The sequence below is a fragment of the Chenopodium album genome, chromosome 15 (assembly GCF_948465745.1).
Source record: "Chenopodium album chromosome 15, dcCheAlbu1.1, whole genome shotgun sequence".
Taxonomy (NCBI): domain Eukaryota; kingdom Viridiplantae; phylum Streptophyta; class Magnoliopsida; order Caryophyllales; family Amaranthaceae; genus Chenopodium; species Chenopodium album.
Window position 1 is genome coordinate 51,477,544 of NC_137848.1, and position 14,539 is coordinate 51,492,082.

The 14,539-nt window shown below is 33.3% G+C and overlaps 2 protein-coding genes across 2 annotated transcripts; one reads left to right on the forward strand and one right to left on the reverse strand.

Annotated features, from left to right (window-relative positions):
- Positions 1 to 4,801: 4,801 nt before the first annotated feature.
- Positions 4,802 to 9,334, forward strand: LOC145583338 (mediator of RNA polymerase II transcription subunit 6-like). Its single transcript, XM_081640573.1, has 5 exons — positions 4,802 to 5,304; positions 5,777 to 5,951; positions 6,163 to 6,232; positions 7,432 to 7,538; positions 9,044 to 9,334. Exons 1-5 carry the CDS (start codon positions 5,063 to 5,065, stop codon positions 9,209 to 9,211), a joined length of 762 nt encoding a protein of 253 aa, XP_081496699.1. The 5' UTR covers positions 4,802 to 5,062; the 3' UTR covers positions 9,212 to 9,334.
- A 69-nt stretch (positions 9,335 to 9,403) lies between these two features.
- Positions 9,404 to 12,609, reverse strand: LOC145583337 (uncharacterized). The gene is made up of 5 exons (XM_081640572.1): positions 12,419 to 12,609; positions 11,301 to 11,393; positions 10,428 to 10,526; positions 10,071 to 10,344; positions 9,404 to 9,729 (listed from the first exon to the last, which is right to left on the reverse strand). Exons 1-5 carry the CDS (start codon positions 12,545 to 12,547, stop codon positions 9,542 to 9,544), a joined length of 783 nt encoding a protein of 260 aa, XP_081496698.1. The 5' UTR covers positions 12,548 to 12,609; the 3' UTR covers positions 9,404 to 9,541.
- Between the last annotated feature and the right edge of the window lie 1,930 nt (positions 12,610 to 14,539).

A 14,539-nucleotide genomic window follows, 5' to 3' on the forward strand; every position in this document is an offset into this window, starting at 1 on the left:
TTCACTAATCTTAAAACTTGTGTTAAATTGAAAATAAATGAGAACTTTATTTGAGGACAAAGTGAGTAATAAATTAAAATTTGCAATTATAAGTGGCCCTTGATACGATTGTACCCGATCTATAATAATTGCAGTTCTCAATATGACCTATGCATATAAAATGTCAAAAGCATATTTGGATGGATTTAAATAAAACTCATAACAACATCTTACAGTAATGATAAAAAGTGTAATTTGGACGGCATAAAATAGCATTATTTTGGATCTTAAAATAAGTTATGTATCTCTTTAATAATTTATTAAAATGAACATATGACAACATATTAGCAAAACATATACATACAGAATAGTTTATCTAGCAGCAATCGACGGCAATCAGATAGAGAAGTCGATGTAAATATATTACTTCGTAGATGTAATACATTACTTCGTATGTGTAATAAGAGTGACTTGTACTAATAAAATAACTAAAAACAATAGTTATCGATTGATGAAAAGCCCAGTATAAATAGAACCAAAAATAATGTGACAATACACCAATAAACACATATTTTCCTGTAACAAACTTAAACACAAACAAAATTTGTTCATTTTAAATTTCTAGCTAACCAAAAAAATGGAGAAGGCGGCCAACAACAAGCAGATCAAATTAGCAGCTATTTTCTTCCTAGCAACAGGTATTAATTAATATATCTACTTTAATCATGTTACATGTATGTTATAAATATATTTTGATCAAATTAAGTATATACTAATAATTAATTTGTCCCTAACTTTTTTTTTTTTTTTTTTATTTTCAAAGTGATGTTGCAAATGGTTTCTGTGGACGCATGCCATGGTGCAGCATGCAGTGATACAAATCCATGCTGTGAAGAACATGGATGTGTTGATGGCGTGTGCGTCGATTGTGAGTCGCACCAATTCCATTCGTGTACGCCCGGTGTTCGTGAGTGTTGTCCTAACACACCATATCAGTGTGTTTCTACTGGCACTGGTGGCTTTCACTGCGCATAGAAGTGTACGTTTGCTTTAAACTATCGTTGTGCATCTTCTGGCTTCGCGATGCACGGTGATAGCACCATCGATCCAACCTACGTTTGAATTATTTTCTTTTCGTATATATGTTGATCAATTCTGACGATCAACTATGATTGTTAATGTTGTTACAATGTTTGGACTTGTTTGTTGTCGATTGGGTTGTTTGTTACCTGATTGAGTGTGATATCGAGTGTTTCGTGCTTGGTTGTTTCATTTCATCCCTTCTACCGCATCTGAGGCTAGCGAGTTGGGAATATCTTGTACTATATACATGTTTACATACCAGCATGCATAATAATGAATTTGCAACTATTATACCCTTATTGCAATATTCCCAATTCTATTTATTCATGCATGAGATACCCTTACCTTAGCTTGTGATTTTACATGAGTATTTTCTCACATTGCTTGAAAATAAGAGTGATTTTCTTTGGAAATAAATATCTTCCATCAAACCAAACATGAAGCCTTACTTCTATTTCACGTTAAAGTTACAACTCAGTTAAAAATTAATTAATTATTATCTAATTATGCACTCGGAGCGATCAAATAACTCACAACTCATTAGGGGTCTTTGGTTTGCAAACTGGTATGGGGTTGGAATCAAGAATGAAACCGTAGTGGTATTGATTTGGAACTTGATTCTCAATACCATATGTTTGGAATGAGTATAAAATGCATAGGGGTGTCAATGAGCCGAGCAGAGTCGAGTAATACCTTATTCATGTTCAGTTCAATAAACTTAGGCGAGTCCGAGCACGATCCCGAGCTTTCAAGAGAGCTCAAAAATCTGTTCAACCTCGGCTCATTTAGTATAATGTATGTTCACGAACAGTTCATGAACAACTCGTTTATTAAACAAGCTGATAAATGAGTGATTCATGAATGAGCTTAATAATAAACGAGCTTCGTACTTTTGACACTTGAAAATCTCAAAAATAGCATAATAATTAAATCTTAATCACACCGTATAAACTTAATAATTAAATTAACAAATGTGAATAAATCAATAATTCATGAACATAAATAAACCAGTAGTTCGTGAAAATAAATAAACGAGTTGTTCATGAACATATTTGAACAAGCATATCTATGTTCGTGTCCAAGCTCATTTATTAAATGAGTTTCAAAATTTGTTCAAACTTGGCTCATTTATTAAATAAACGAACATGAACGAGCTTCAACCGAGCTCGAACCCGAGTAGTTTATTAATCGGCTTGGTTCATTTACACCCCTATGCATTTTTTTTCTTTTATTTAATACCTAAACTAAAAGTATGGGAATGAGCCAAACCCACCTCCCCCGGCCCCTAGGTTTCTAAACCCCATACCTTAGAGGTTTGAGGTATAGGTTTGAAACTATATTAAACAAAAATAAGATATGGGTTTAAACCATTCTAAAGCCATACCTTATACCTAAATTATGCGAACCAAACACCCCCTTGACAAGGGTAACAACTGTTAGGAACGACACATAAAAAATAACAAGAATAATACACATACGCAAGGATTTTGTAGCTTATAATCCACCTCTTCTATGAATAAATTGCCAAAAATAACACCTACTATCATTTTTTTCCTAAACAACTGCAATTAAAAAAAAAAAAAAAAAAAATCTACCTCCGATATTACAAGCAATTGTTAGAATACTCAAGATGGTCTACCAAGATAGCGCATGTGTCTAATGGAATCGAGCAGCGGATTGGTTAGCCAATCGCGCAGAGTCATTTAAGACTCTCTCAACTAAATATATTATTCCGGTAGAGCTTAGTCATATTTTAGAAGAGGATGCTAGGGGTGTGGCATTCCCACGCTTCATTCCTCATTAGTAGTCTTTTGTTTTAGTTTTTTATATTTATTTTCTTTGTACTTGGACTTGCTCCTTATTTGATGAAAAAAAAAAAAAAAAAATCTACCTCCTTTTAAAATTAGGTTTTCAAATACATCTTCTAAATCTACTACTAGTAATAACATTTTGGAAAGGTTTACCTTCTAAAAAAGAATTTACTCCTACAATTCAAGGTTTTTACTTTTGTTTAAGAAAACTATGCCCAATTCAATCAATTTATTATATTTTACTAATTGTTTCGTTGAATGAAAACATAACCAACTATACTTTTCTAAAGGCAATTAGTAATTTAATTTTAGTATAACCAATCAATACTACTATTAAAACAGGAAGTTGGAATGACATATGTCCTCTTCCTGTTTTTCCTATTTTAAAATAATTTTTAAAATTAAAAAAAATAGTATCACACATCTCTTCAATCCCAATCCTCAATCATGCCTATTCAACAAAATAATTTTTTTCCTTAAAAAAAAAAAATAGCAATCCCAAACCTATACCCAAAAAAAAAAAAAAAAAAAACTCACATCTATACTTCAAGTTTGTTTGTTTTTTTATTTTTTTTTCTAATTTTTACAGGGTCTTCTTTTCCAACCGGCTCAAAACTTTCATCATCAACCCATACCATCTGAAAGGACTGAATCAACATCACTAACCCTATCATCAATAATACAATCAACCATTTTCATTGGCGTTCTTTGACTTCTCTCAATCTAACTATATAATATTTCCATCTTTATTAGTATTTATATGGTAGTTATCAATTAATTAGATATATTGAACTTTATCTTTAGGCATTCTACGATACATTTGAAGATCAAGGTACATTTATTTTTTTTTTCTTTCTATATTATTGTGCTTATCAATTAATTAGTATGGTCGTCGACATATCAATTTTAAAAATTTCAATCATTCAAATTTTAATTGCCTGTTATGTTTATTGTAATTTCAAGCTTTCAAGTCATAAATATTTTGGAAGATTCAAATTGTGGTACGAATTCAAATTTATTGAAGAGTTGCAGTCTAAATTTTCACCAGGTTATTTTGAAATTAAGAACTTTTCCCTATTTTCTAAATTGAAAATCACTTCCTTTCCTTCTTCCCCTCTCCATTCTCTTCCACTTCCCTAATTCTGAAATTGATACATTCTAAATTATACTTCGTTATGAATTTTGTTTCTGCAATATTAATCATACTCTGGATGGTATTTTTTTGGTACAAGATTGTATTTGACGATAAAATAGATTCGATTTTTTTCAATACTTTGCATGTAGTTGTTGAAGGTTCCATTTTATTTTATTTTTTTAGTAATTTTGTTCACTTTTCAACTAATTTAAATTGCATTTTGATGTTAAATTTTACTTACTTTCCATTATTTGATTGTTCTGATAATGTTGGATCCATTCTGGATTGCGGTTTTACTTGGTAATTGAATATTGGTGTCTCTTTTTGCATGTGATTGAATATTAGGTTGAGGTTCCAGATGAATAATTTGCATGTGAGTTTTTGCACTTATCGTGAGTTTGGAGTATAAACTTAAAATCCCGTATTATTTTATTAATTAATATTGTGTGTCAAAAAAAATATGTTATTTATGTTTATTTTATTATTTTTTTTAAAAAAAAAATTAATATAAAGTTAATTTTAAACAAACAAAAACTACAATACAAAAAATAGCCGTGCATTGCACGGCTTTAAAACTAGTTATACTTTTAAACAAAAATATAATTGGTTATACTTAAATTTAAAAGTATCTTTTCTCCAAAAAAAAAAAATTAAAAATATAATTAGTTATACTTAAATTAAATTACTAATTACCTTTAAAAAAGCATAGTTGGTATACTAAAGGCATCGCCTGAACCACAAACTACTTCAAGTAACACTCCTACTCAATCGAGTAAGAGTCTAGTCATTCGGGCAAACCACCTATACCCAAAGGCCAAACCATAAACAATCCGACCAATAACTTCACCCCACTTTCAGCTACTACTCTCGCAATTTCATCACTCAACTCAACAATCTGGAAAAACTCTGAATTAAATTAGACCTGAATTTGATAATCCCTAATTATAATCTTCCAATTCAAATTCAATCGAATTCAAGTAACTTAACGTCCAAACCCAATTAATTCCACTAATACAACAATTTTTTACTTCTTTCAAACCCAGAAAACTCAACTATGGCAGCAACACCAATGCCGGGAAACCCTAATTTGGACGGAAATCCGCCGCCATTGCCGCCGCCTCCGGGAACTGACATGACCGGAATATGCTTCAGAGATCAATTATGGCTTAACACTTATCCTCTCGATCGTAATCTTGTTTTCGATTACTTCGCTTTGTCCCCCTTTTACGATCATACTTGCAATAATGAGCAATTGCGAATGAATTCTGTTCATCCCCTTGATCTCTCTCATCTTTCGTATGTAAACCCCTAATTTCTTACCTCTTTTATTTCAAAATTATTCTTTTAGGGTTTTATTTTCTTAATTTTAATTGTTAATTGTCAAATTCATTGATACAAAAATAACAAATGTGGTATAGTTTGATTTGGTAAATGTGTTTGATTTAGTGGGAGTGTTTGTAATTGCAACATTGTGTAGTTAAGAATAAATTTTTGTGTGTTTACTGTTTATTACATCAAGGTAGTGTTTTTGTGGCAAAAATTTTGATTATTGGCTAACTGCTAATATAAAGTCATGTTCTTGCATAATTGATGTACTCTATCTGTCCGGACCGTCTCGCTTTAATAGGACACATATGTTGAGTTTATGTTTGCTGCACTGATTTAAATAGGCTGAAGTGAACAGAGGTTAAGTTGGTAGGTTTTCTATTTTATTGCAAGGTAGTTTCTTGTGGGTATTTGTTAAACATTGAGTATGATTTTGATACAGGAAGATGACAGGGATTGAGTATATGCTGTATGAAGTTGTAGAGCCTAATTTGTTCGTCATTCGTATGCAAAAGAGGGATAGTCCTGAGAAAGTTACACCGATGTTGACTTACTATGTATTGGATGGTTCTATCTACCAAGCTCCGCAGCTTTGCAGTGTTTTCTCTGCAAGAATTGTAAGATTTCGCTTTGATTGTCCTCTTCAAGTGATAATACTTGTAATACCCAAGATCCTGCTAGCTGTTATAGTTAAATGTGCTTGTTATTCTCTTTACATTCCTAGTGGTGAAATTAAATAATTTTGCTTATAAAGTGAAGCTCATTTCACGGGAGTTTACAATTTTTTTAAAGATTCTTTGCTCATTTTAAGTGTACTTGGATGGGCAGGGGCGTGCTTTGTATTACATACAGAAAGGATTCTCAACTGCTGCTTCCAAGTTGGAGAAGATTGGACATGGTAATTTTTAATGCCTTTGGTTTCAGCATTTACAAGAGGTTCATAAATCATAATTTTTGACTTGCATTATTTTGGTGAACATTGTTGTGCTGGTTATGCTCTTTAGTACACATGACTATAAGTTCTGGGATTCCTGGGAAATCATCTTCTTTCACGACCTTTGGAAATCAGCGTTGCTATATTTAAAACTGTCGTGATCTTGAGGGGTTTTCAGCGCGGTTTTAGAAGATAAGAGAAGGTGATTTCTAGGAATGAACAACTCTTGGAAACTTTGGATAGATCCTTAGTAACTGGTAATTTGTCAGCCAAAGTGTGGATCAGCCTACTGAAATCTACATTAAATCTGTTATCCACTTGGAAATAGTCTTAGATGCTGAAATACTTTAGCTTTCTGGACCTCTTTTAGAGTCACTGGATGTCAAATTATTAGTCCTGCAAACCATTCTCATTGCTAGATGTCAAAATACTTATGTGATAGTAGTCTTATACTCTTATAACTTGGAAAATGTTGTAAAGCCTGGTCGTTATTATCCACCACCTCTGTCTGTCTCTGCCTCTTGTCACTAAGAAAACAATAAAGTTGAGAAGTGTAGCAGAAGATAATAGCTTGAAAGGGTATATAAAACTATAAACTAGGAACTGAGTGTAAATCTCAGTATTTCTGCACATATGCTGGCAAACTGCTGATCAGAATTAGATATAAGGAAAGCAAACAAACAAGCAACAGTTTAGTGGAACTGGGAGAACCTGTACTGACTATAATAAAATGATCCAACTATGCAACATGACCTGAGAAGTTGGACTCGCTCTAGGACTATATTGACTACGACAAGAATCTTCTCATCTATATTCAGTTCTGGAGAAATCTTGATTTCCCTTTTACACCGTTTTGGAATTGAAAATTCAGGATGCTTCCTTGTTTGGAGCACAAGCTTCATGCATAGAGCTTGTAATAAGCCTAGAGAAGTTTCTATTATGGCTTTTACCATGCTGGACTTGCGTAGAATTCTTTGAGTCTAGGATGGAAGTTTCCTGTGCATTTTGGCATTCTTTGCCTCACCTATTTCGGGTTGTTGCTAATTATTGATATGTACCTCTTATTGTAATTAGTCCTGGATTTTATATCTTATTATTTAAGATACCTTGGAAAGCTCTAAAACTTGTTAACATGATTGATTTTCTTATGCTTGTTCCAACAGACAGTGAAAGTGATGACGCAAATGATGATACAACAGCTACTAAAGAGACTATTGATCTCAGAGAACTAAAGAGAGTAGATCATATCCTTGCTTCCTTGCAGCGTAAGGTAAGCTGAACTTTTTGAGCTTTACCGTGTCTAAGCTTTCATACATGAAACATAGCTATATAGTAAGGATGATACCAACGTCTTTCTATTCCAGGAGTACAGAGGTTTTCTCAAGATATGATATTATTTAAATTTGAAATAAACTAAAATGGGACTCTATTTAGACAAATTCCCTTATAAGACTGTCATTACAAGTCTTATTGCCCTTGGACAGCTCTCTACCTCTCAATAATGGCTTGTTGCAATAAACCACCCTATATTTTACTTGTCCTGGATTGTTTTGCTTTTTTTAGCCTCTCATGGATGGGAAATATCATCTCAGACAAGGGACAGTTAATATGCTGAGTGTCTTTGACGGAATGAGGAGTATGTCGTGACTTGTGATTAGTGAAGGCTTCATCTGTGCACATCATTCCTTCCCTAAACCCCTCCAGCGGCAGGATTCAGTCTGCTTGTTTTGTTTTTGGGTTGTTCATAAGCAGGTCATTTGTGGATCAGATCAATGATTATTTTACCGTGGTTGTTTGTTATGAAAATGTTGAGTCCAATTTGGGACAGCTGGTTTTGTTTTGGGACTGAGTGGAACTTTGGGAAAACAATGGCCAACATAATCTACTTTCCCCCGCCTGCCCCTGCCCCTCCCCTCCCCTCCCCTCCTCCTTCTTTGCTTCCTGCCCTGCCCTCCCCTCCTCCTCCTCCTCCTCTTTTGCTTCCTTCCCTCCCCTCCTCCTGCTTCTTTGCTTCCTGCCCTCCTCTCCTCCTGCTTCTTTGCTTCCATTGCTTTCTGAGGTAATTTCCTTGGCCTGTCTGACCTCTGCAGCTCTTGTTGCGGATTGATGGCCATGCCCTAAAAAGAGGAGACCAAAGAGTGGGGCGAATCCTCTCCTCCACCACCCTCCGCTGATGAGCTTGTGGCACTCTCCACCTTCACATCATCCTCTCCTCCTCCACCCCTCGCTGAAGGTGGAGAATGCCACAAGCTCGTCGGCAGGGAGTTGTGGAGGAGAGGATGATGTGAAGGTGGAAAATGCCACAAGCTCGTCAGTGGGGGGTGGTGGAGGAGAGGATTCGCCGCACATTTTGGTCTACTCTTTTGAGAGCATGACCATCAATCCACAACAAGAGCTACAGAGGTCAAACAGGCCAAGAAATTTATCTCAGTAGGCAATGGGAGACAAAGAAGCAGGAGGGCAGCGGAACAAGGGAAAATAGATTATGTTGGTCTTGTAAGTAGATTATGTTGGTCATTGTTTTCCCGAATTTCACATAGCTTCTGGATTTCTTGAGCAAAAAGTTCCACTCAGTTAGAAACTCATCTTACCTTTATATAGAATCATTTTCTACTTGGAATATATTTTTTTGGGTCAAACTACTTGGGATTTGGTACTGAAGATTTTCAGTGCTTTATTGAAGAGTTGCTCTATTATTTGAGATTAGTACTATGTAAGTATGTAGTACTGCAAAGTACTTGTATATACTAAGCAGCGTTTCTTCTGAATATGCAGCTACAACCAGCCCCTCCACCACCACCATTTCCAGAGGGCTATACTCCATCTCAGCCTACAGAAACGGAACAAGGCTCAGAAACCCAGCAAGGGACAGAACAACAGCAGCCTCCGCCTGTTGATCCCATCATTGACCAAGGGCCAGCTAAAAGAACGAAATATGATTGATCTTTTCTTGCCAATTTTATGCAAATGTCATGTGAAATAGCAAAATGGTGGCTTTGACAGGGTTGATATTTCCTGTAAATTGGAATATATATGGAATTTGAGTGAAATGTCTCCCTTCTTTCATGATCATCTATCGTGCTATTGGAAGGTTCATCTCAATATATTCACTTCCCAGCATGAGGTAATTGACAAACTAGAGATGCTCATCTTAAATATCCTGCTTATTCTCATGATCAATTTTTTTGATGCTTAGTAATATAAACTGAAAATTGACCTTACAATATTGCATGTCTATGAATATGACTACCCGATAATTTATGATTTAAGTATTTAAGCTTGTACAACCTCCACTTCTCTTTTCTCCATAAAATTATGCTCTTCTTTTGCAGCTTCACAGGCTTCTTCTGTCTTCTCTTGTTTCTTCTGTGCTTCCCCATTTTGCACACCATCTTTAGCCTTACTTGTCTGGACCAACAGCTCTTTCACCCAGTTAAGCAGCTTCTCAGTTGCCGCCTCATCTGCTTGTTTCATTCATTCATCAATGATTTGGATACACTAAGGAGAGTTTGACAGTAACTTACGCTCTCTAACATACATATATGTTCCATTGGACTTTGGTGGCCAAATTTCTGATCATAAACACATTGTATTGATCTGTAATACTGGGTTATAACATGTCTAGATTATCTCAAAGAATTTTTTTAGTAAACTGTCAATTTATAGTTTTTAACATGCTTTCAAGGACATGCATTAATAATTATAATTGACAAGATTTGACCACAAAAGTCAAATGGTAGCCTATTATTTTTTAGAATCGACATGTTTTAAGACCATTTGAAAATAAAGTGTGACAACATACCTAGTCTTGGCACAGTATGGCCTTGAGGGTGCCTTATAATGAGAGGATCTTGAAAAGCCGCGGCAAGATCCTCAGAGGGAAGTTTCAACCAATCCTTTTCCCCAATAAAATGAACTGATTTAGCCTTGTTAGGCTCTTTGTAAGCAACCTCACAGATGCTTGGAATCCTAAACTTCGATCCAGAAACCGATATGAAGAACTTGAAGGGTGGATGATCCTTCAACACCTTCCCTTGTGATTGGTATCCGATCAGAAGGGCTGATAATGTTGCTCCCTGATAACATAAAACTTGATGAAAATTCATAGATATTATCATAAAATATTCTTTGTAGTTTTCATTTGATTCAATGATGTTACCTGAGAGAAGCCAAGGAGACCTTCAAAGGGTCCGTGGGTGGTGATGTAGTTGCATAAATACGAGATGCATTCTTCCAAGTTAGTATACTCTGTGAATTCCTTCAATGAGAAAAACATCGATCAGTAAAACTGTAGGGTCTAATAGCAAACAGCCAGACACCCACATAGAACCGAAAGTGGTTGTGCTGAGCCTTAACACAACTGTGGCACGGCCCAACACAAGTCACTCAACACCTTGAGCCGCCCTAGATCACTTGCTGTGTTTTTCATTTTATGAGGAAATGAAAGTGAAATCATTTCTGTCAATTTCTTTCTTTTTCCTACCAATTTCTATGCAATTGATGAAACAAAACACTCACTAATTCTTTGTTTCTTTTTCCTTACAAATCTTTTACATAATCAAAGTGACTTAAAAATGATAACCTCTCTATCTCCATAAATTAAGAGAATCAGATAAAATTATCAAGAAAACGACATATATACAAGAAGTAAATCGTATCGTGAATGCTTTACTAGTTGCTAACTCATCCGGATCATCTATCATCAAGTCACCAATCCACTCTATTTAGCCAAAAACAAGCTATGTATTCCATTAGTTGATACGAAATCACCAATAACCAAAGCTTATCATAACTAAATCATCAATCTAAAGTCTAAAAAGACAAAGAATTTAAGATCATAACCCCATTAACATTAAACATATACATCTTAACAATGACATCCACCGATTCTTCCATCTATTAACTATGATTAATTGGATTAATATTTTTTCGGTTGGATTATTAATATTTTTTCGGTTGGACCGCCTATATTATATAAGTTGGTGAGAATTAAGCATAATAAGAAGATACATGCATGAATATATGTGTGTACCTTATTGAATTGGAACCATTCATAGTAAGGAGGTGGAAAGAATCCCTCTATTTCTGACTTGCCACCAGCAGGATATAGTCCATCTGGAAATTCCTGTCACATTTTTGTTTTTATTCATTTAGTTAGTTCATTTCAAGACATCTCCATAATTATTTTATACAATAATCTATTACTTTGCCTCGATTGCTACACACACTCATTGGTTTTAGCCTATGTACCTAAACAACAAAACACAATTTACTTGAAAGTATTGGTTATCAATATACGCTGTTAAAAGTGAAAGTTAAATTGTTACAATTTTTTATAATAAGTATATTGTATTTTCAACTTAGAGTTGATAATGTGACTGTGATATATTTATCGTCTATTTATAATTTTAAAACGCATAACACTAGATTCGGATATTCATTTAAAATATGCAATCAAACCGTTATGCTAGCAAGAGTAAAAACTAATGGAATATTGTTTGGTGAAAAAACTGATGGAATATAAAACTACAGTATAAATAGTTGCAGATCGGAGTTGTACTTCAAATGAAAATACAAAAATATAATAAATGTTGATCGAGGTGAGTGAAGTGTGTTTTCCCAATTATTATGAACAAGTTGTTGAAAACTTTGATTGACAAGCAAAATAAGGTTGGATCCAGTTGATCATGACTAAATAATATAGTAATGTCATCTCAAGGGACATCATTTTCCTTAATCACCTTTTTACATAGGCAATTAAGTCCACTAAAATGGTTGTTTGGCTACAATTTACCAATCTAATTAGGGGGTTTGATTTATTTTGTCTGAACTTATATTATCTGAACTTATAACATGTGCGAATTGAAGCTACTCATATAGTCATATATGTGAGTGTATCAAAACTTCTAATAGATAAAAGACTTGAAACAAAAAAGGTCTTATTAATAAAGTGATTGTTAATTAGTAGAAAACTCAATAAATTTATCATTACAAATAAAATTAACACCACTAAAATTTTGTCAAAATTTTTTTCTCACCAACCCAAGAACTATTGCAAGTACATGATTAAACTTCATAATATATATTATAGTTACTTTCTTTATGATAAATTTGTACTAATTTCAGATAATTAATAGAAAAAAAAATTACCAAATAAAAATTAGCAAAAATTGAAGGATCCCATTTGCTGATTTGCTTCTTTAAGAAACTCCCACTTGTTCTGAATCCATGAAGACAAAGAATCTTCATCTTCTTATTATCTTCACTACTAATTTCCATTTTTCTTTGAATTTTCTTACTTCACTCGAAGAAAGCACAAAAAGATTAATTTAGTTTATTGGAGAAAAATTGCATAGGTTAGTTAGTTATATATATTGTGTACCTACCACCGGAATTTATAAAGGGCCAACTACCTCTTTTACAAGAGTTAGCTTATACAGTATATGGTTTTTCTCCTTCCACGTGAATTCTCCTAACTTGCTCTTTGGCCAAGCAATTAATCTACCCTCTTGGGTTATTATTTTAAAATTGCCTCATACTATATTTATATAACCTCGAAAAATTCAAATTTGTATAATCTCATAGATAGATTTATCATTTCTTGTCTCAATCACATGATTAGAATGAGGTATTAAAAAATTAAACTTGTGGTATTTTGTGTATAATGTCATATGATTCATATCGTAGTTGCTTTGATTTGAATGCTTGACCTAGTAAGTCAAAATTCTTGTTCATCACCTATCTTATTTAATTGATTGGGCTCATAAACTAATTTAAGACCAAGTTTTAGAGCATATTAGTTTCTAATTTTTACTCATTGACTGTCTCTCTTGACTACGTATTCTGTATTTAATAGTGTCAGTACACAACTAGAAAGATTTTATTCATTTCGGTATCCATTATGTGGCTTAAATCACGATTTATCGGCCTATTCATACCTTTTCCATTATTAATTAAAATGCTATGCAATAGTCGATTGTCTCTGTATCATATTGCGGTAAGCTATATAATCCTAAGTTATTGGACCATTGTTTACTAATTACTAGCACAATGTGTTGATGCTTCGCACACAAAAGCAACACAAGTTTCAACTTCCTTGCATTCACCCCAATGGATAACTATAGGTCTAATCAATGAGTATAAATTTAAGAGATCTTTAGTTTGTGATTTGATGTAGGAAATCTAAGATACTAGTCAGAAATTTGGAACTATACTTTCTGATCAACTATAGAATATATGTTTAGAAATTAAATAAAAGCACTAACAGATCCAATACGTATATAGATGGTATAGATCACCACCATACATATACCAATTAATTAATGACTAATAAATGAATATCAATAGTAATTATGTTCACAATTTAAATGACAACGAACCAAATACTAATTAACTAAACATACTTGAAATGTCCTTAATAATTTTTAATTTGTTTCATCTTGAAATTCATTTTATAGGTTTAATTGAATTGTTGTATCATATAATCCAATTCTGTCGAACAACCCATGATAACCATCAATTTTCGATAGCTTTACATCAAATGATTCAGCTAATTCTTGTCAATTTATGCAGCAAATAATAAGTATATAGTAGTTATCTTCAAATCATATGTTTAGCTAATACAGCCAATTTAATTGATTAGATGCAAATTCCTATGTGTAATACACAGCATAAAGAAAGAAGAAATAAATTGGAGGGCCTCCTAAAATTGCTTAAAATCTATCTAGTTTATAAAAATAACAAAATACACACATAAAAAAAAAAAAAAAAATTGAGTAAAATTAATAGCAAAGCCACTATATAAATCGGTTGGCAATAAGGAATATACACCAAACCCGCACCATACGTACCAAAAACTAGCTAGAACCACCTAAGATTTTTCTACTTAACACCTTTATTATACTTGTACATAATCAACAAATAATTTCATTTGTGATTCAATTTTATTACGTGCTAATAAGCCTATAAGTAAGGTGAAGCTAGCAATTGATGAATAATAAACACATAAAAGCATTTGAACATATTCCTGCAGTGGCGGAGGGAAGGGGGTACAAGGGGGGACAACTGTCCCCCCACTTTAAAAAAAATTCTGATTTTTCAAAAAAAAAATAATAATAATAAATAAAATTATTTTTTAATTACTTTTTTTTCTAACTTGTATTTATATAAGAATTTATTTTGCAATCACTAGTTAGTTAACTACTCCATAGAATTCATACTATATTAGCTATAGTTAAATCATACGGATGGAGTAATTTCTAATTGTTTGAA

Bases quoted from the DNA above. Each gene is read 5' to 3' on its own strand.
- LOC145583338 (XM_081640573.1), top strand. From the start codon at position 5,063: ATGGCAGCAACACCAATGCCGGGAAACCCTAATTTGGACGGAAATCCG. The intron at 5,305-5,776 runs GTATGTAAACCC...ATTTTGATACAG, and splicing joins CTTGATCTCTCTCATCTTTC to GAAGATGACAGGGATTGAGT. The intron at 5,952-6,162 runs GTAAGATTTCGC...TTGGATGGGCAG, and splicing joins GTGTTTTCTCTGCAAGAATT to GGGCGTGCTTTGTATTACAT.
- LOC145583337 (XM_081640572.1), bottom strand. From the start codon at position 12,547: ATGGAAATTAGTAGTGAAGATAATAAGAAGATGAAGATTCTTTGTCTT. The intron at 11,394-12,418 runs GTAATTTTTTTT...AAAATGTGACAG, and splicing joins TTTTTGCTAATTTTTATTTG to GAATTTCCAGATGGACTATA. The intron at 10,527-11,300 runs GTACACACATAT...TTCTCATTGAAG, and splicing joins AATGGTTCCAATTCAATAAG to GAATTCACAGAGTATACTAA.